The 22,101-nt window shown below is 38.7% G+C and overlaps 1 protein-coding gene across 1 annotated transcript in view; it reads right to left on the bottom strand.

Moving 5' to 3' along the window:
- Positions 1-4,624: 4,624 nt before the first annotated feature.
- Positions 4,625-22,101, bottom strand: part of LOC130681918 (kelch-like protein 4) — a 35,589-nt gene continuing 18,112 nt past the window's right edge. The window contains exons 6-10 of the mRNA XM_057495754.1: positions 19,443-19,667; positions 17,763-17,925; positions 9,317-9,529; positions 5,515-5,686; positions 4,625-4,857 (exon numbers count right to left, since the gene is read on the bottom strand). Of these exons, the coding sequence (XP_057351737.1) occupies positions 4,798-4,857; positions 5,515-5,686; positions 9,317-9,529; positions 17,763-17,925; positions 19,443-19,667 (833 nt within the window). The 3' untranslated portion in view covers positions 4,625-4,797. The remainder of the gene's footprint in view (positions 4,858-5,514; positions 5,687-9,316; positions 9,530-17,762; positions 17,926-19,442; positions 19,668-22,101) is intronic.

Genomic DNA, 22,101 nt, shown 5'->3' with positions numbered 1-22,101 from the left:
ATGAAGCTGAGGTATTGAAGTCTCCTACTATTTTGATAGATGTGTGTATTCCTCCCTTGAATCCTGTCAATGTTTGCCTCACATTTTAGACCTCTGATGTTTTCTGCATCTATATTCACCAGGCATGTTGGCCTGTATTTTTCTTTTCTTTAGTGTTCTTTTATGGCTTTGGATTCAGGGTAATGCTGGCCTCATACGATTGATTTAGAGCTGTTCTCTCCTCCTTGCTGGAGTCCTTGAGTGCCCTGGTGCTGGGGTGGGTTAAATGCCTGGGACCGGGTCCTGCTGGGTACCTGTGTTCACAGGTGCCTTGCTGGAGCCTGGATTACCGGCATCATCTGGGGAAATGAGGCCACAGGAGCCTCCGGGACAGAAGGAGCTGGCGGGTGCTGGGGTGAGCTGGGAGTCTGCATTCATGGGAGCCTGTCAGGAACCTGGTGCCAGGGAAGTCAGCTGGTGCCATGGTGGGCTGGGATCCGGGGATGAGTATAGCAGCCTGGGACTGTGGGAGCTTTCGGGTATCAGAGTGGCCTGGGGGCCTCAGTCCACATAAGTGTTCTAAGAGCCTGGAACTGAGGAAGCTTCCCGGAGCTGTGAAATCACCTGTGGCCACTAGCCACCTGGGGTTGCTGGAGCTGGCCAGTCCCTGGTGGGTGGGAAGCCTGAGTTTTCAGGGGCCCCCTGAGAACCTGGACTTGAGGCAGTTGCCTGGAACCACAGGACCTTCCTAAGGCTGCTGGGGCTAGCAGGCACCAGTGTGGGATGGACCTTAGCTTTGAGGGAGCCTGCTGGAAGCTTAGGGCTACAGAAGCTGCCTGGGTCCATGGGAGCTGCCTGTGACCACTGGAGCCAGCAGGAGCTGTGAGGAGCTGGGGGCCTGGAGTCACCGTGACTTACTGGGAGCCTGCTGCCAGGGAAGCCTTCTGTTGCAGCAGGAGCCACCTTGGGATCACTGGAGCTGGCAGGTGCCAGGGTGAGGGGGGATGTTTGGGTTCCTGGGAGCCCGCTGGGATCCTGGTGCCACCAGGGACCTCCAGAGCTGTCAGAGGCCTGGATTCCCAGTGGCCCACTGGGATCCCTGTGGTTGAAGCCACCTAGAACTATGAGAGGTGTCCAGGGCCACTGGAGTAGGCAGGCACCAGAGGGAGCACGTGGCCTGGGTTTGTGGTAGTCTTCTGGGAGCCCTGTCCTGGAAGCCGCGTGGGACACTGGAGTAGGCAGACATCGGAATGAGCCTAGGACTGGGTTCACAGGAGGCCACCTGGAAGTTTGTGCCAGGGACACCACTTGGGGCCATTGTTGCCAGTAGACAATGGGGTGACATGTATTCCTGGGTTCCTGGGAGCCTTCAGGGAACCTGGATCCATGGGATCCACCTGAGGCTGCTGGGATTGGCAACGGAAGAAGTTAACAGGACATTGGTATGTGATCAGCCACCAGAAGTGCTTCCTTGGAAGCTGCTCGGAGCTATGTGAGCTGCCCAAGGCCACTGAGTAGGCAGGCACTAGAGTGAGCCAGGGTCTAGGCTTAAAGTAGCTCGCTGGGCACCTGGTGCCAAGGATGCCATTTGGGGCTGCTGAGCTGCTTGTGGTTTCTGGAGCCCCCAAGTGCTGGGTGAGAGGCCTGGGTTCACAGGATCCCATAGGGAGCCGTCTAGAGCCACAGGAGTCAGCCTGGTGCTGGGCTGGGTCCTCTGTAGGGCCCGTGGTATCACTGGGTGCTCACTATACTCTCCCTGCCTCAGCAGGAAGGTGTCTCCCCACACTGGGCTGCCTGGGCTTGGTGGGACGGTAAGTGTGAACCGATCTTTTCTCCCTCCCCAATGTGTCCTTCTTACTTCTGTGCTTCACCCACGTGCTGTCATCCCTCACTTGCAGTCTGCTTTTAGGAGGGTGTTTTCATGCATGGATAGTTGTTCAATTTGATGGAGGTTGGGGTGATAGAAACTCCTATGCTGCCATTTTGCTGCCGTCTCTTTCCTTAAAGATGTCCTGATTTTGCATTTTCAGGCCTATTTTTAAATGAGACTGGTTTTGCTCTGATTGCCGGTACCTCTGTGTGCACCGATTCAGGTAAGGTCTAATTAGTTATATCCATACAGGATTATTTAACCACTCAGATACCAAATTTAGCATATGGAACTGGGCTTTTTTTTTTTGTTGAGGCTTTTGATAGTATATTTAAGATCCAAGAGGTAAAAGGAAACCCCAAACCCTGACCATTCATAGCAGTCAGCTGAATAATTGAAGAGTGTGCCTTGATTCACTGAACTCTGTGGCAGGGTTTTCTTTAAGGAACAAAAATCACCTTGATTTGTGTCCGACAGTAGAGTTGTTTCCCAGATCAGGCTGTTTCAAGTAACATGTGAACAGCGTTTGGCTATCCCTGCCATCCCAAAGCAAATGTTTGTTTTGTTGCAGTGATGGAAACATTTCCATTCGTGAAGCAAATACTTCGCGCTGAATGAAGCATTTGGACAGTCAGGATGTGTCAAAATAGAAGACGCCTGCCTTTTAAACGCTCATTTAAAAAAAAAGCCACCTTGTACTTGGCTGCTGTGGTTACAGCCACAATGGGTTAAGCAAGAAATTAGAAATCGTGGATGTCGCTCTGATATCAGCTCCTGGGCATGTCTCTGTACCTTCTTCGGTCTTGTTTTTTCTCTTCCAGAAAATGGGGATAATCACTCCAAGTCATTTTGTTCAGGAGCAAGGGTTATTTTTTACCTCCAAACATTTTCTTTATCCTTAAAAATTGATTGATCATTTTTTTCAACATGGTGAACAAGTTCTTACATAGTGAATAAGTTCTTACATGGTGAACAGTGCAAGGGCAGTCATCACAGAAACTTCCGGTTTTGATCACGCATCATGAACTATAAACAATCAGGTCAATTATGATTACTCGTTTGATTTTTATACTTGATTTATATGTGGGAACTGGGCTTTTCGTATGAGGGTCTGCATGACCTTAGATGGAATGTGAACTTGGAAAATTCAGGTGGCCTTTGTAGAGGAGAGGACATCAAATTGATTCTCCACCGCTTAGAATATAGTATAAATGAATAGACCTGGATTTGGTCGATTTAATAAATTTAGCCCTCATTTTTGTGTTTATTATTAGGGCCTAAGGCATAGTAGATCCTTCATAAGTGTTTATGATACAGGTATACTACACTTTTGAAGACTATTGATGTGCATTTACCTTTTAACCTTTTAACATTTATTCATGTAGGAGAGTCTAATTTTCTAGATGTGCCTATTTTCCTCATTGTGTGTGCTGTGTGTGTGTGTGTGTAACGAGGGGATTAGGATTATAACAGGAATACAAAAAAGAAGAGGATGTCAGTATTAAATTTTCAGCATGTGGAATAAGATTTTTTCCTAGTCTATAGCAGGCAATAATCTTGAAGAGAAAATATTGTCAAGAAAAAAGAACCATAAAAAAAACTTTTCAAGTTTTCTTTGACATATGGAAAGCCAGGTTGGTGAAATAGGAATTTCATGTGGTATCTTGCACAGACTAGAGAGGAGATACCCCTTCCATCATTCAGGTTGGGGCTTAGTGTCCCCAGGAAGCGGAATATGATTTAAAGGAATTCCATTACAAAGAGCAAAGGTGACTGGAACGCCTGTGCCTCCGTCTCAGATGACTGTGATAGGAGAAGGAGCAAAGAATGATGACAGCCGAGGAAACATGTTTTATGATCTTTTCTCTTTTCCTCGGCTAAGATGGCAGGGTAGGAGCCTTGTTAGAGAGCTGAAGGGAAAATCTGAAATCAGAGAAGTATTTGTTCTGTATCCCATTTGTGTCTCCTGGAGGAGACTTTCATTCAGTGTTCCCTCCATATCAAAACAGGTCTGTCAGCAACCACAGCCGAGTCAAGTTGATGGGTGGCATAGTCAGGCAGAGAGACGACCCAAGTTTAGTGCCCCACAGTCTTCTTCAGCTCAGTGTTGTGTAGAAGGTATTTACAAGTCTCTGCATGCCCTGTGGAAATACAGGGAAAGTAGCTGATGGTGTTGTCTGGACAGTCATGATACAAACTGAGGGCTGCAGAGTGGGGGATCCTGAGCAAGGTCATAGTGATTACAGAAAAATCAAGAAGTAACATTTTCTTTCCAATCAGAGCATAGTGTCTAAATGTGCCACTTGTTGAAAGAAGAAATTAATAACTCTCTTATCCTTGTTAGTTAAAACCTGCCTGATAGCTCATCTGCAGTATGCCAAGGTAGCAAGGGGCATGCCTCTGTAACTCCGTTTCCCGACAAGGCTTGACTGAGGCAAGCGCAGGTTTGTTTTAGTGCCTTGAGTCTCTGAAGCTGTCCATGCTGACCGCTCAGATCTGCTCAGATTTTGGAAACCCAGCTAAGCCATAGTGGTTCAAGCACGATTTTAAGTAAAGTACAGCTGTGTAGCAGTAACCCTGGGCAACATCTCTGTCCTACTACTCAATACCTGATCAAAATGAAGCAAGCCCAACTGGACCATTAAGAAGATGGTATTCAATCTCTGCTTGCCTAACTGGCATAACTCTGGACACGATCTACCTGTGGGATGGATTTCCATTTATAGTATGAGGTGTGACAGACAACACATACACTTAACACACTTAGCAGCTATATGTAATTTATTCTTGAAAACTTGTTCTGGCTTCACAAATGAGAGCAATTATAACTACATACTAAAACGACACAATAATTTTCATCTTTGATTACTATATGAAGGAAAGAACATTCTTCTCTTCTTCCTATTCCATTTTTGAAAGTATCCACTTTCCCTTTGATATAGATGGTGTTATGGTACCTTCATCACCACCACACATGCACCCACTCTTCCAATGTTGACAGGAGCTTCCTAACACAGAAAATAAAAACAAGGAAAGAAATGCAGTTTGAATGAAGTCTGTCTTTAACATAATATAGCATGCTAGAGTTGAAAAAGTTCTTAGCTATTCTTTTCCAACCTTCATCTTGCATAAAATTAAGGGGAAATACAGGCCAGATCACAGTCCAGTGTGGTGGAAAGAATGTACTTATCTTTGGAATGATGCAGACCTGAATTTGAGGAGCAGGTGCTATTGAAGAAGTTTCACCTCTCCGATAATTTTCTCCTTTGAGAAATTACAACTCATAATACTCATCCTTCATTTTGTTGTTTTTCTTTAGGGCAACAGCCAAAAAGAGGAGCAGACATTTGTGGATGAGGACATTGCTCTTTGACTCACAAATCATAATAACTACATAGAAATTCAGCCAGACAGTAAGGCTCTTAAATATTGAATATATTGACTTTCCTGTGAAGAGAATGAGTCCATGAAGTCAAAGGAATGTTCTGCCCTCTTCCATGTAAGTGCTATTGGATCCTGCTAATGATCGGCTAGATCAGCTAGTAATTTTCTGTGGCACACATAAAGCATGCACTACAAAATCTAAGAGAATCTGGATAGCCCCTAGAGAAGTAGGTAATCCAATTAATTCCAATCATTCCAATCTTATTACTTTCAGTGAGTACCTCTCTCCATTCATCTTTCTGGGCATCATATGACTCAACAGTATTCAAATAAGTTTGTCCATCATATCCTCCAACCACATAGAGCCTGTCTCCAAGGGGGCATATAGCAATAGCATATCGAGGAACCCTCAGAGGCGCCACAGCTGACCACGAATCAGTTTTTGGATTGTACCTTAAGATGTTTAGGAAGACAACAGAGAAAAGTCCAATAATGTTAAAATTAAAAATATAGACATTAATAAAATGTGTACTTATCTAAGGAGTTAAAAATACCTTATAATGATCAAACGTAGTCTACTAAATGTTAAGGATCAGTACATGATGAAATTCTCTTCTGCCACCAGAGTTCACGTGAAGCATATCAAAAACGTATTTCCTTTGCAAAATACTATGCATTTCTTTGATCTCTACTCAGATTCTCTATGAGCAAATCTCACATATTAGCATCTTAACATTCTATGAAACATGCCCCTTCTCTCCCTCAGTGTACTGATTGGAGAGCTTTTGTTTTTCTATTACCTTATTCGTAATTTACCAAAGTTGTACACGATCCTATTTATACAAGAGCTCACATTTAAGTAAATCTGAATGTAATTGCCTTTTGGTATATATAATGTAGTATCCTGGTTTTCGTACTATTTGTAGTTAGAATGATTATAGTCTTATCCTGTCTTTTCCCCTCTGGGAGTTCCTATTTATCTTTACAGGAGCTTAGGATTATTTTCCATTTATTTTTATCTGAAGTTACTCCGTATCCCCAAGCCTCTTCTGTAAGCAACTAAAAGGCAGTATGGTTACGGTTAGTAATACTAATTAAAAGCTTCTCCAGGCATTTTGTCCTAAAATTTGAAGCCTATTCACAAAATATGCAATACTAAAATCTAAGAGGATTGACTAAAAGAAAACTCATATAATTATACATGGAAATGCTCTCTGATTTTATGTTGGCCTATTTGAAAAACCCAATGAAAAAGATTTATTTTACGAAAGAGATTTTCATGTATTACCTTCTACGAATTTCCTTATAATTCTAATACCTCTCTTAGTTCTGTTTTTATCGCTTTAATCATATTATAAATTATCTGATCCTAGCTTTCCATTTGAACTTGGCCGCACACATTCAGGAATATTTTTAATAATATCCGAAAATCAGCAATAATTAACATGACCTCAATATCCAGTACATACTTCTTAGTGTCACAAAGCATATCACCTTGAGTTCTGATATTATAATAAAACACAGAAACCGAAAATTTCATAGCTGTATGCTTTAGCTAAGCTGAATCTTCAACACAATTACTATTAATTGATGTTTCACTCAGCTAACAGAGTACACACATGTATGAGTGGTGAACCAGAGCCCACAGGATTTCCTTAAAGACTTGCACCCAAACCCAAGACTTTTATACATGTGCATAATAATGCTAAAAAAAATCTGGCTGTTAATATTATCTGGACACTGTTTGGTTAACAAAAGTGTTTTGGGGAATGTTGAATCTTGTGGGGAAAAAACTGGCAATATGGTTACCATCTGTAGCAACACACAGAAGCAGTTATTTAAAAATAATTAGCCACTGTATGACTTTCAAATTAAAATAGCTTTACGCCTCTCCCTTTTTGTTTCTTTTTTGCCTTTCTGTCTCTCCTTAGTTTGGATAAACGTATCTGTATTCTAGTGGAAATAAAAAGAGGCTGTAGCAAAGGGAATTAGTCCTGGACTTTTTCTTCCACTTAGAAGAATAACTAGGGATGATTTGCTTGACTTCTTTGCCTGAATTTTCTCAACATTATGGAAATAGTAATCCCTGAACCAACCAACATAAGTTTATGTGATAGAATTAGATACCTTTAATTTATATGTTTATCTTAAATAACTGGATGAGACTCCCGAGGTACTCTGTAGGCCAACAATTTTTTAGTAAAAAATAGTCTTAGAAAAATTGTCTAGCAGTGATTGCAATGGGGAGTGTGGAGGACTTGATTAAACAGAATATGTACCTTTGATTGACTTTCTATTGACAAAGCTATTTTACAACTCTGTAGATGTGGAGTTTAACTTGCAGAAAATTGAGTTTTCTTGTGATTCTTGTCCATAACAATACAAATGAATTTTGCCTGACACAGAATTAATGTCCACCATGTAGACATGATGATGCTCAAAGATTACATTTTATTTCCTATAGGATATTAACTATGTTCGCCTCTATTAACAATTTGTTTCAGCATTCCTAAATTATCTATATACCTTTTCTTCAAAGACTCTGAACTGGTTGTAGCATCTTACGGGCTTGCTTCATTAATTAATCACATAAAACCCTTGACACATGTAAATTTTATATTTGTATGAAAGTCACAACTTTCTGAAAATTATACTTTAGCACTAGCCATTTTCTCAAGGTTTCTTGAAGGAAAATGCTAATAAGGGGATGATAGTAGTAACAATAATACTGTTCACAAAAATAATACAAACAAAAACAGTATCTATCATGAACTAACTTCTATTGAGTACTTAATGGGTGCCAGGAAATGTACTAAGTACACTAACATTGATTGTCTTGTACCCTAACATTGATTATCTTATCCTCAAGGAGGTTGATACTACCATTATTCCCATTTTTCACATAAAGAAACTGATGTTTAGAGGTGTAAAGTAACAGCATCAAGTTCCCATAACTTGTAAATAGTAGTCCTGGGATTGGAACTTAGACTTCCCTTGCTTGGTGCAATTCATTATTTGAAAAGAATAATCTCTTAGTGTTTTCGTAAGAACTGGGTTTTCTCCAGGCTCTATCAGTTGGTTTTCTTCATACTGCACCAACCCCTTCTTCTAAGTCACAAATTGTTTTTCTCGTGCTGTTTTCAAGACTCTCTTTGTTTTTGATGTTCCACAGTTTGCTTACACTGTCTCTGTGTGGGTCTCTCTAGGTTTGTCCTACTTGAAGTTCCAAATGACATTTCAACCTAAAATCTCTGATCTTACCTACAAAGCTTTCCCCTTTATTTCCACAGTTTTGATTGTGCTTTTTCCTCTCTCTGAAATTCCCTCCATTTGTTTGTATACATACAAATCACAAATTTTACCTCTTGCATGAATTTCCCTTGAGGACACCATCCCGCACTGAAATCTGTCTTCTAAATTTTGATAACCTTACTGACTGTAAATTTCTCATTTAGTCTTAGTTAATATTATTTAAGTATTATATTTGCATATTTTTTCTATCTTGAAAAGGAGTATGAATGGTATAACAGCAAAGTCATAGGATTGACTTATTTTAAACATGTCACACAAATAAGTGTTTCCCATTCAAAAAAGTTACCATTGGAAAATGAAATACTTAACACAACAGAGTCATTGTTCAGAACATAATGCCTCTCTCTGGGAATTCTTTCTGTATATTTTGTGGTGGTAAGTCTTCATCTTTTGAAGGTTGATTTGATTTTTGAAGCAGTAAAGTTATTTTTAATTGACCTGGTGAATGGGCAGTGTGATACAGCTGGGCAAAAAATTTCTTTATCCCTACATCCCTTCTGTCTTATTATTTTAAAAGTTGACTATCAAACAAAACAGCATATTCTTTTAATAAATTTCTTAATGATGGATCTGAAACGCTTAAGGAGGATTTCTCCAAAATATTTTCAGTCTAAGAGAAAGCGTGCAATTTTACAAAGGATTAATCCCCTGAAAGGATTATCACTTATTTGGAAGCCTAAAAATCTTTCTGGTAGCCTGAAAATCTTTTTCATTTCTGAAAAAAGAAAAACAACAAATAAATATGTGCATAAGTAAATAAAAACATTTTACCGTTCCACACAGTTAGAAAAGCTGGTGCATTGGTTATAAGCAGAGGAATCATGACCTCCAACAACATATAACAATCCACTGTATGTTGCAGCTCCCACATGTCCACATTTATTAGACATAGAAGCACACGGCCTCCATTTGTTAGCGTGTGGATCAAAGCATTCCATTGATGTGAGGCAGGAACGTCCATCATGTCCACCAATAGCATATATCCTAGAAAAAAGACACAAGTGTGTGTATGTGTATACACATACAGAGAGGGAGAGAGATTGTATTTCCAATTTGTGCATAGAATGAAAGTGAAAGAACTTTGCACAAAGCATTTGAAGTTTCTGAATATATATTCTTCTCTGGTAGTATTTTGTAGCTGATGGTCTGACTCTTTGAATGGATACTTATTTGAAGGCACTTGCTAAGGTCCACCTTAATCCAAACCTCTCTGCTTTATCATTTTTGTGAAAGGTACTTTGACTTGGTAGATTAAAGTATTCCATGGGAAATGAAATACAGAGAAAGAAGGGAGATATCAAAAGCATTGTCAGTGTTTGTCAATTATGGTTTAATAAAGCTGGGAATTTTTAAAAAGTTAGGTGCTGCCAAAGACCAACTCTAGCAACCTTGTAATTTTAGCTAGATTCAACTGCCTGGCACTGGAATTCCTATCGTCATTTTTTAAATGTTTTGTTATTAAGAAGGTATTATTGATATACAGTCTTACGAATGTTTCACATGAAAAACAATGTGGTTACTACATTCACCCGTATTATCAAGTGTCCACCCATACACCATTGCAGTCACTGTCCATCAGTGTAGTAAGATGCCACAGAGTCATTATTTGACTTCTCTGTGCTACACTGTCTTCTCCATGAAACCCCCCCCCACACCATATATACTAAACGTAATACACCTCAGTCCCCTTTTCCCTCCCTCCCCACGGGCCCTACCACACCCCTCCCTTTGGTAACCCCTAGTCCCTTCTTGGAGTCTGTGAGTCTGCTGCTGCTTTGTTCATTCAGTTTTACTTTGTTGTTATACTCCACAAATGAGGGAAATCATTTGGTATTTGGCTTTCTCCACCTGGCTTATTTCACTGAGCATAACATCCTCCAGCTCCTTACATGTTGTTGCAAATAGTAGGATTTGTTTCTTTCTTATGGCTGGATAGTATTCCATTGTATATATGTACCACCTCTTCTTTGTCCATTCATCTACAGATGGACACTTAGGTTGCTTCCATATCTTGGCTATTGTAAAAAGTGCTGCGATAAACATAGGGGTGCGTATGTCTTTTTGAATCTGAGAACTTGTATTCTTTGGGTATATTCCAAGGAGTGGGATTCCCGGGTCAAATGGTATTTCTATTTTTAGTTTTTTGAGGCTACATATTGCTTTCCACAATGGTTGAACTAGCTTACATTCCCACCAGCAGCGTAGGAGGGTTCCCCTTTCTCCGCATCTTCGCCAGCATTTGTTGTTCTTCATTTTTTCGATACAGGCCATCCTAACTGGTGTGAGGAGATATCTCGCTGTGGTTTTAATTTGTATTTCCCTGATGATTAGTGATGTGGGGCATCTTTTCATGTGTCTGTTGGCCATCTGAATTTCTTCTTTGGAGAATTGTCTCCTCATATCCTCTGCCCATTTTGTAATGGGTGATTTGGTTTTGGTTGTTGAGGCATGTGAATTCTTTATATATTTTGGATGTTAACCCCTTGTTGGATATGTCATTTACAAATATATTCTCCCATACTGGAGGATACATTTTTGTTCTGTTGATGGTGTCCTTTGCCGTACAGAAGGCTTTTAGTTTGATGTAGTCCCACATGTTCATTTTTGCTTTTGTTTCCCTTGCTCGAGGAGATGCATTCAGGAAGAAGTTGCTCATGTTTATTATACTCAGGAGATTTTTGCCTATGTTGCCTTCTAAGAGTTTTATGGTTTCATGACTTACATTCAGGTCTTTGATTGATTACAAGTTTACTTTTGTGTATGGGGTTAAACAATAATCCAGGTTCACTCTTGTACATGCAGCTGTCCAGTTTTACTAACACCAGTTGTTGAAGAGGCTGTCATTTCCCCATTGTATGACTATAGCTCCTTTATGATACATTAATTGACCATATATGCTAGGGTTTATATCTGGGCTCTCTAGTCTGTTCCATTGGTCTATTGTTCTGTTCTTGTGCAAGTACCAAATTGTCTTGATTACTTGGGCTTTGTAGGAGAGTTTGAAGTTGGGAAATGTAATCTCCACCAATTTATTCTTCCTTCTCAGGGTTGCTTTGGCTACTTGGAGTCTTTACTGGTTCCATATGAATTTTAGAATGATCTTCTCTAGTTCCTTGAAGAATGCTGTTGGTATTTTGATAGGAATTGCATTGAATCTGTAGGTGGCTTTAGGCAGGGTGGCCATTTTAACAATATTGATTCTTCCTATCCACGAGCATGGGAAGTGTTTTCATTCATTGGTATCTTCTTTAATTTCTCAATGAGTGTCTTGTAGTGTTCAGGGTATAGGTCCTTCACTTCCTTGGTTAGGTTTATTCCTAGGTATTTCATTCTTTTTGATGCAATTGTGAATAGAACTGTTTTCCTGATTTCTCTCTCTGCTAGTTCACTGTTAGTGTATAGGTGTGCCACAGATTTCTGTGTATTAATTTTGTATCCTGCAGCTTTGCTGAATTCAAATATCAGATGTGATAGTTTTGGAGTGGATTCTTTAGGGTTTTCTATGTGCAAAATCATGTCTTCTGCAAACAATGACAATTTAACGTCTTCCTTTCCAATCTGGATGTCCTTATTTCGTTGCGTTGTCTAATTGCTGTTGCAAAGACCTCCAGAATTATGTTGAATAAAAGTGGACAGAGTGGGCATTCTTGTCTTGTTCTCAATCTTAAAGGAAAGGCATTCAGATTCTCATTGTTAAATATGATGTTGGCTGTGCGTTTGTCATATATGGCCTTTATTATGTTGAGTTACTTGACCTCTATACACATTTTGTTGAGAGTTTTTATCATTAAGCGATATTGAATTTTGTCAAATGCTTCTTTGGCATTTATGGAGATGTTCATGTGGTTTTTGTCCTTCTTTTTGTTGATGTGGTGGATGATGTTGATGGATTTTCTAGTATTGTACCATCCTTGCGTCCCTGGAATAAATTCTAGTTGGTAATGGTAGATGATCTTTTTCATGTACATTTGAATTTGGTTTGCTAATATTTTGTTGAGTACTTTTGCATCTGTGTTCATCAGGGATATTGGTCTGTCATTTTCTTTTCATGTGGTGTCTTTGCCTAGTTTTGGTATTACAGTGATGCTGGCCTCATAGAGTGAGTTTGAAAGTATTCCATCTTGTCCTACTTTATGGAAAACATTAAAGAGAATGTATATTAGGTCTTCACTAAGTGTTTGATAAAATTCAGCGGTGAAGCCATCTTGTCTAGGGGTCTTGTTCTTAGGTAATTTTCTGATTACCAATTCAATTTCATTGCTGGTCTATTCAGATTTTCTGTTTCTTTCTGGGTCAGCCTTGGAAGTTTGTGTTTTTCTAGAAATTTGGCCATTTCTTCTAGGATATCCTGTTTATTTGCATACAATTTTTCATAGTATTTTCTAATGATTCTTTGTATTTCTGTGGTGTCCATAGTGATTTTTCCTTTCTCATTTCTGTTTCTGTTTATGTGTGTAGACTCTCTTTTTTTTCTTGATAAGTCTGGTTAGGGATTTATCTATTTTATTTTCTTCAAGAACCAGCTCTTCCCTTCATTGATTGTTTGTATTGTTTTATTCTTCTCAATGTTATTTATTCCTGCTCTAATCTTTATTGTGTCCCTCCTTGTACTGACTTTGGTCTCATTTGTTCTTCTTCTTCTACTTTCGTTATTTGTGTGTTTAGAGTATTCATATAGGATTGTTCTTCTTTTCAGAAGGAGACCTGAACTGTAATATACCTCCATCTTAGCACGGCCTTTGCTGAGTCCAACAGATAGCGCAGTGTTGAATTATTGTTGTCATTTGTCTCCATATATTGCTTGATCTCTGTTTTTATTTGGTCATTGATCCGTTGGTTATTTAGGAGCATGCTGTGAAGCGTCCATGTGTTTGTGGGATTTTTTGTTTTCTTTGCATGATTTATTTCTAGTTTCATATCTTTGTGGTCTGAAAAACTGGGTGGTACAATTTCCATCTTTTTGAATTTACTGAGCCTCTTCTTGTGGCCTAATATATGACCTATTCTTGAAAATGTTCCCTGTGGACATGAGAATGTGTTTTCTGCTGCTTTTGGGTGTAGAGTTCTGTAGATGTCTGTTAGGTCCATCTGTTCTAATGTGTTGTTCAGTGCCTCTGTGTCCTTACTTATTTTCTGTCTGGTTGATCTGTCTTTTGGAGTGAGTGGAGTGTTGAAGTCTCCTAGAATGAATGCATTGCATTCTGTTTCCCCTTTCAATTCTGTTAGTATTTGTTTCACATATGTAGGTGCTCCTGTGTTAGTTTTATAGATATTTATAATGGTTATATCTTCTTGTTGGATTGCCCCCTTTATCATTATGCAATGTCAGTCTTTGTCTCTTGTCACTTTCTTTGTTTTGAAGTTTATTTTGTCTGATACAAGTACAGCAACTCATGCCTTTTCCTCCCTATTAGTTGCATAACATATCTTTTTCCATCTCTTCACTTTTAGTCTTTGTATGTCTTTGGGTTTAAAGTGAGTCTCTTGTAGGCAGCAGATAGCTGGATCTTGTATTTTTATCCATTCAGTGACTCTGTGTCTTTTGATTGGTGCATTCAGACCTTTGACATTTAGGGTGATTATTGATAGGTACGTAATTATTGCCATTGCAGACTTTAGATTCGTGGTTACTGAAGGTTCAAGGTTAACTTCCTCACTATCTAAGAGTCTAACATAAGTCAATTAGTATGCTATTACAAACAAAACCTAAAGGTTCTTTTTTTCCTTCTTTATATTCCTCCTACATTCTTCATATATTAGGTATCATATTCTGCACTCTTTGTCTATCCCTTGGTTGACTTTGGGGATAGTTGATTTAATTTTGCATTTGCTTAGTAATTAATGGTTCTTCTTTCTTTACTGTGATTTTATTACATCTGTTGACAGCTATTAAACCTTAGGAACACTTCCATCTATAGAAGTCCCTCCAAAATACACTGTAGATGTGTTTTGTGGGAGGTAAATTCTCTCAGCTTTTGCTTATCTGGATATTGTTTAATCCCTCATTCAAATTTAAATGGTAATCTTGCCAGATAAAGTATTCTTGGCACGAGGTCCTTCTCCTTCATTTCATTAAATATATCATGCCACTCCCTTCTGAACTGTATGTTTTCTGCTGAGAAGTCTGATGATAGCCTGATAGGCTTTTCCTTTGTATATGATCTTATAGTATTTCTCTCTCTGGCTGCTTTTAATAGTCTGTCCTTATCCTTGATCTTTGCAATTTTTATGATTATATTTCTTGGTGTTGTCTTCTTTGGATCCCTTGTGTTGGGAGATCTGTGCACCTCCATGGCTTGAGAGTATTTCCTTCCCCAGACTGGGCAAGTTTTCAGCAATTACCTCCTCAAAGACACGTTCTATCCCTTTCTCTCTCTCTTCTTCTTCTTCTTCTGGTACCACTATAACATGAATACTGTTCCACTTGGATTGGTCACACAGTTGTCTCAATATTCTTTCATTCTTAGAGATCCTTTTTTCATTCTGTGCCTCAGCTTCTTTGTATTCGTGTTCTCTAATTTCTATTTCATTTATCGACTACTCCACTGTATCTAATCTGCTTTTAAAACCTTCCATTGTATGTTTCATTTCTGATACTGTGTTTGGTAATGATTGGATCTCTGACTGGAGTTCATTCCTGAGTTCTTGAATATTTTTCTGTACTTCCATGAGCATGTTTATGATTTTTATTTTGAAATCTCTTTCAGGAATATTGATGAGATCAGTTTCATTTGAATATTTCTCTGGTGTATGTTGGATTTTGCTTTGAACCAGGTTCCTTTGACGTTTTGCATTTGCATGTTGCACCCTCTAGTTTCCAGAAGCTCTTCGCTCTGGAGCTGCTCAGTCCCTGAAGTAATGTTGGGTGTCGCAGGGGAGCGGTGTTGATGCCTGGTGGGTGGAAAGAGTGACCTCCTGCTTCCCGGCTACTATCCCTGTCTCTGCTGCCAGATCCAGTGGGTGGAACACACAGGTATAAGCCTCTATGCTTTGCATTTGTAGCTGTTGTAGGCGGGGCTTCCCTCTGGCTCGCCTGATGCCAGGGCAAGTTTTGCTGGTTTGCGAGCGAGGTGCAAGATGCCCAGAGGAAGGTGCAGCAGGTTACGTATCACGGAGGGGGCCTTGGAGCTGCATATCCAGCCAGGGGTGCTGGAACGCCTGAAGGTTGTGGAAGTTCCCTCTGTGCTAGGTAGACTGCACCTGGACAATTCTGTCTACCTGTCCTTTCTCCTTGGCAGTAATCTCTGTGCAATCGTTGCCCCTCTAGCAGCCCTCTTACCATTAGGATGTCTCTCCTTGTTTTTGTCCCTGAGCAGCTGTATATATATATCCATTTTTCACAAGCATCTGGTATCTCAGTCTCTCCAGATATTCTGCCTGTCTTGGCTTTCCAATCCCCCTAATCACCAGAGCACCATGCAGTGTAGGTTTGTGCTCCCAGATAAAATCTCAGAGCTAGGTGTTCAGCAGTCCCATGCCTCCACTTCCTCCCTGCTCTGTTTCTCTTCCTCGTGCCGGTGAGCTGGAGTTGGGGAAGGGCTTGTGTCCCACCGGGTCATGGATTTGGTTCTTTACCCCGTTCCGTGAAGTCTGTTCTTTTCTCCAGGTGTATGCAGTCTAGCGCAGCCTTCTTTCCTGTTGCTCTTTCAGGATTAGTTGTCTTAATTATATTTTCCTATTATACGCAGTTTTAGGAGGAAGCCTCTGTCCCACCTCTCACGCCACAATATTTAATGCCCCTATCATCTTTATGAACTGCTTTATTTAATATAAAAAAATTGTCACTAACAAAACAGTAACTTAAACAAGTAAAGGAATAGGATAGAACCAAGAAACTGGAATTATTCCTAGGGCGATACATTGTCAATGGCAGTTCTCTGATAAACTTTACAATGCCAATTATTTTTATGAGCAGCATTTTAAATCTAACTTAAATTGAATCCTGCGTCAATAAAGAAGATAAACATTTACTAAACCATATGTCTGTAACTATAGTTCATGCTCAGTTATTTGCCCATTTGTTTTGTGAGTCAGCAAAACAAACTTAAATTAGTCAAATTTATTTCTTTCAGCCTATTTTGCAAGTGTTAGGAGAGGGCCACTGAGTCCCCTGATATCATTCAGGTCAGACCAGGGATAATGACAGTTAGGAGTCTTTTAAGATCTAAGACATGGTAAGCCCGGGTTTTCTCTTAACTATAGACATTTCCTACTTCATACACAGGTGCTAAAACACATCTGTGTTGAAATTTCTACTGAGATCAGTTATATGACCAAGTATTGGCTTTATACATGGTAAATATGGACACAGAAGACTATCTCCTGCCACTGATATATCCTGGTGTCTGAAATTCTTATCATTCAAGTGCTTCCTATATGCTAGTCATTGTCTCCAAAGGTCCCTTGTCTGAAAGTACATAATTACTTGGAAGAAGTAACCATTCAGGCTCTTCGCAACCTCTAATACTATAGGACTTTAATATATTAGCTTTCTCTGATAGGCAAGTGATCACCAGAGGGAAAGATTCAGAAAGACGGTACCAGATGTAATTCTAGAGTTGGGAATCCTGGACTCTCAGGAGAGAGTGAGCAGTAAAGAACAAAAAGACTTCCCTATTACAGAGACCAAAGTTTTGATACTAAAAAATAAGTCATAATGTCAAAAGTGGTAGCTTCTTGAGGGCAAAATTGAAACTGGTTTACCTACAAAAGTGCTTTTCAAGTTTATTTCGCACACAAGTCACTTGAGGATATTGGTAAAACACTGATTCTGATTCAGGAGGTTTACTTAGGGTGGGGCTAGGATTCAGCATTTCTTTTTTGTCATGAGTTTTTATTGAGGGACATACAATGAAATGCACAAATCTTAGTGTATAGCTTGGTGAATTTTGACATGACATGTGTATACACTCATGTAAGCATCACCCAGAATAAGATATCAAACCAGCATATCTAAGTATATCTCAGGTAATGCTAATGCTGCTGGTCCCAGGACCATACTTGAGCGACAAGGGACTACAGAATATTTAATTTAAATGTTCATTTTAGAAAAGTCTTTTCTGTCATAGTGAAGGGAGGGTTCCAACAAAGGCCTTTTATGACTCATAAATAGAATGTATTGGTCACTGGGAATACTTACTCACTGATGGAGCACATCAAGAAAGTGCTGTATCACATGACCTGGGAACAAAGCGCATGCAGATTTGGGTTTACTCACTTGCCATTTAATGCAACAACGCCAACTCTGCCTCTAGGAGTTGACATACTGGCCACATAAGTCCACTGACGTCCCTCCGGGTCCCATCTTTCTACAGTATTTAGAATACTCGACCCATCATGACCACCAACAGCATACATTGGTCCTTCAAGCGTGGCAACACCTTAAAGGATAAAAATAACATTGAGGGCTCACCAAGGTACACCACAGATAAGGGATACTGTTTCATTCTGCAAACAACTGACAGGCTAACAATTTTTGTTTGTTTGTTTCTTAAATGGTTTTGTGTACACATGAATAACTTACTGATCTTGATATGAAAGCAAATATAGTCTATTAATCCTAGGAAACTTTCAGGCCATAGTTACTGTACTGTGAAAGGCCATCACTGTTGTAACCCTGAAGTCAAAGGAGGTAGTGAGAGACACTTTAATAGGGATATCAGTGAAAAGGGAAGCTGATTTTTTCTGGAATAATTTCAAGGCTAGGTTTTGAATGTAAGGGGTAGATGAAATATGATACTGAATCTTAGATAAATTTTAGAATTGTAGGCTACCTGTAGTAGGTCTTTTTAAACCCTGCTCTTTATTATAGGGATTAAAAAAAAAGGAGATTCCCATGGGATAACGAAATAGACAGGGCTTTTTGAGGTTTAGTCAGAAGTGTCTTCCTTTAGATACTATGAATAACCACTTTCTAACTGCTGCTTATCTGTTCTGGGAATTCAAATAATTGGTTTTCTCCCCCACCTTCTTCACCATCTCAGTGTGTCAGTGGTATATCCTCATCACCTCTCCTACCTTTTTAGTGATATCAATGAGATTTTTAAAACTTGCTCTGATTTCTCCACAAGTTATGTTTTCTAAGCTATGTCAAGGAATCACACTGACACACTGAGCTCCATAATTATATAGTCTATCATTTGCATTGACACTGTATTAGGTAATTTGGGGTTAACAATACCAGACCTTGATCTGCCACTTTTTAGCTGTGTATAGGTCAGTTCTTAATTGACTTACTAAGGTAATTTTTCTTCTTTTAAAACAAAGGAGTCTAGCATGCAGAAAGATGTACTCTGTCAAATACTCAGGAGAATCAAAGTTCCTCACTATTCCAGAGGTTTTTACTACACCTTTCTTCAATTTCTTGGCAACTTCTGGCTTAAGTATAACCTAGAGCTGCTGTACAATTTCCTCAATATCCCTGACTTGGATCTGCATCCTAAGGCCTTTGCTGACATACAAATTTGATGTTCTGGGAAGGGTCACAATTCATGTAACTAGAAACACAATGTCTCTCCGTCATCATGTGCTCTTTCCTCTAAACTGAGCTTAGAAAAAAAATCCAGGTGTAGTTTTATATTTCTTAACAATGTATTCCTTCCAAAAGTTTTTATCTCTCTTAAAGCAGGCCCTGTTAAAATACCAGTACAAGGGAGATAAAATTGACAAGTCTGACATCTGAAACAAGAGAAGAGTTTGACAGGGTTTTACCATTTGCTTAAACTTTCCAGCATGTTGGAGACATTTTGACTAAGGGTTTGGCTAAATCCCAGTAATGTGCAGCTGAATTTAATTTTTAAAAATCCCTACTAACTCTACATTCTTGAGAAACTAATTTTGAAAAAGCTCTATTAACAACTGCACATTCTTTAGAAACTATGTAACACTAAGCTCTTACCTAAGCCATGCCTCGGTGTTGACATGGGAGGCATCACAGTCCAGATTTTGGTAGCTGGATCAAAACATTCCACAGTATTTAAAGTTTCAAAATCATCTACTCCTCCAAGGACATAGAGCTTATTATCAATAACTGCAACCCCAAACTGAAGCCTAAGGTCACTCATGGTGCTACAATGTTGCCAGGTATTGGTCCTGATGTCATATATTTCAATTGTAGGGGTACCTGTAAAATGGGATATTGGACAAAGTTAAAAAACACATGGATAAAAGTGTTGAGTTGGCACCATTCACATTTTATTTATGTACCGATAATTTATAGCATAGAATCAGTAATTGCAACTCAAAGTAAAGTAAGTAGACCAGATGATTCTCCAACTTGGCAGGCAAGACCAGAGGAATATTTTACCACTCCTGGATCTAAATACGTTTCAGAATGAAATAGTTTATTTACAAATATATGGCTTACATGCTCCTAATGGCTTTTTTGGCTATGCTATGCTACTGGTAGTACTAACACAGGTGGCAAACACAAAAAATCATCTTGGAATCTATCACTGACTCATTTACACATCCACTATGGTTTTAATTACTTATTCATTCAATATATTATACATATAATTGTACCATTCAATATATTAACTTGGACCCTTTTAAATTCAGCTTGGGGTGTGTGTATGCTAATCTAAAGTGCAAATGACTTAAGGTGCAGGAATGAAAATCCGTTTTAAATGGGTCTTTGGTGTTGATTCAAAGAATGTTTCATGATGGTGACTCAAAGGATTATAAGTAAGAATAAAATAATTATTAGTATTAGTATTAAAATATGACATTGAATTATTGCCTCCTTTATGTGTTAATATTTCATGTTCTATTCAATAACCGAAATTCCAAGTTTACTACCATAGTATGTTGTCACCACTGCCATAAAATTTGTCATTACTTCATAATAAGTTGTCACTTTTGTAGGCAGTACTTTTTGCCAGTCATTCGCAATGCCTGCTAAATTTTACCAAAACTTGATTTTGTACAACAGGGATGTTTCTAACTAATCACCAAGGTGGAAAATGGAAGTATTATTATTCAAATATAAAGCATACCTAAGACAGCTTAGTGATTTCCTCTGTTTAAAATGATCTAAAAATGAATAATTTGTCTCTTGCCATACCATCTCTGAGAGTTCATTGTTTTTAATAAATGAAAAGCTACTGATGACGTTGTATGTACAAAAGCCCAAAGTTTACCATTTGACCATTTACAAATTTTTACTCCGTGATTATGCTTACAGTTTTCTGATGATTATTTTAAACGGTAGGAGTGATAGTTAGCCCCAGCCACTTGTGTGATATCTGTATTTAGCAACTAATTCCAAGTTACTTGCATGAGTCAGAGAGGAAATTGAAGACTGAGGAAGCACTGCCTTTTTCCTAAACATCAAAAGGTGTAAGTTCAAAAAATATCTTAAAAAGAAAGGTAACTGAAACAACACACTAAGAACAGGCATATCTGCAGAAATTCTTATTTAAAGTTTTATGAAGGAGTGAAAATTGGTACAGTCTAAAATGTAATACTGATTTTTGTAAATAAATGCTACCTCGGTAATGGTTTTGATACACTTAGGTCTTTTTCCTTTTTCCTTTTTTGTTCCTAAGTGCTCGTGCTGGTTCTTCAGCAGATTCTAAAACCCTCAAAGAGGGGAATCAGTTTTGTTGTTGTTGCTCTCTCTTCTAAAATAGTGGCAATATAGCAAAAAGGAACATAAGATCTGAGTGAGAATTCCATTTCTAGTCTTTCTAGGTATTTGTTCTTGGGTTGGCTATCTAAACTGAAGAACCTTATAGTTTCTTCATCTGCAAAATTAGATAATAAATCTATCTTGTAGCCTTATTGTAAGGATTAGAAAAGATGTTCGCAAAACACCAATCAAGGATCAGATACTCAAAAACAGTAGCTTTACTACTATTTTAGTTGGCTGCAACTTCCCACAGGGCCTTTTATGTCTCCATGCTGTAGGTACACAAAAAGTTTCAGAATCATGGCCTTCCTTCCGTCCATATAAAACTGCGGTAATAGAGTCAAGGGACTATAGGGTCACATTTGACACATTTTCAGAAATTGATGAGTTGTAAATACTTATTACCATGTTCTGTAACAATAAAAAAAGAAAACAAATGCAAAACCAAACAAACATAAACACTTTCCACTTCTCACGTTGCAAGTTAGGCTCTTTTTTTTAAATCAGAAACTAAGAATGAGTGTAACTGTATTTTGCATTTAGTAACTCTTTAATTTAAATATCAAACAAGACACCTTTCAACATGCTGTTAATATTCATTCTATTCAATAAAATGCAATAAAATAACAAGTTGTCAGACCTGAAATTAATTATAAGATTTCACTGTATTTGTTCTTTTCTGAAGAGTACTAGTTTTATGAGGTTGCTCTACTACTTTGGAAACAACTACATTTGCAAGCTCTTGTTTTATAGATTTGTGATTAATTGGCACTACTTCCTGTATCACTTCCAATTTCCATATTAAAATTTCAACTACACATATCAAAGGAAAGGATCAGTTTCTAGTAGCACAAAACTTTGAAGTTTGCATCATTTTCTACAAGGTGTCCAATGAAATTTCTACATATGACTTGGCGAGTATTAA

Source organism: Manis pentadactyla, chromosome X, assembly GCF_030020395.1.
Source record: "Manis pentadactyla isolate mManPen7 chromosome X, mManPen7.hap1, whole genome shotgun sequence".
Classification (NCBI taxonomy): Eukaryota; Metazoa; Chordata; class Mammalia; order Pholidota; family Manidae; genus Manis; species Manis pentadactyla.
This window is presented reverse-complemented; position numbering and strand designations above follow the sequence as displayed.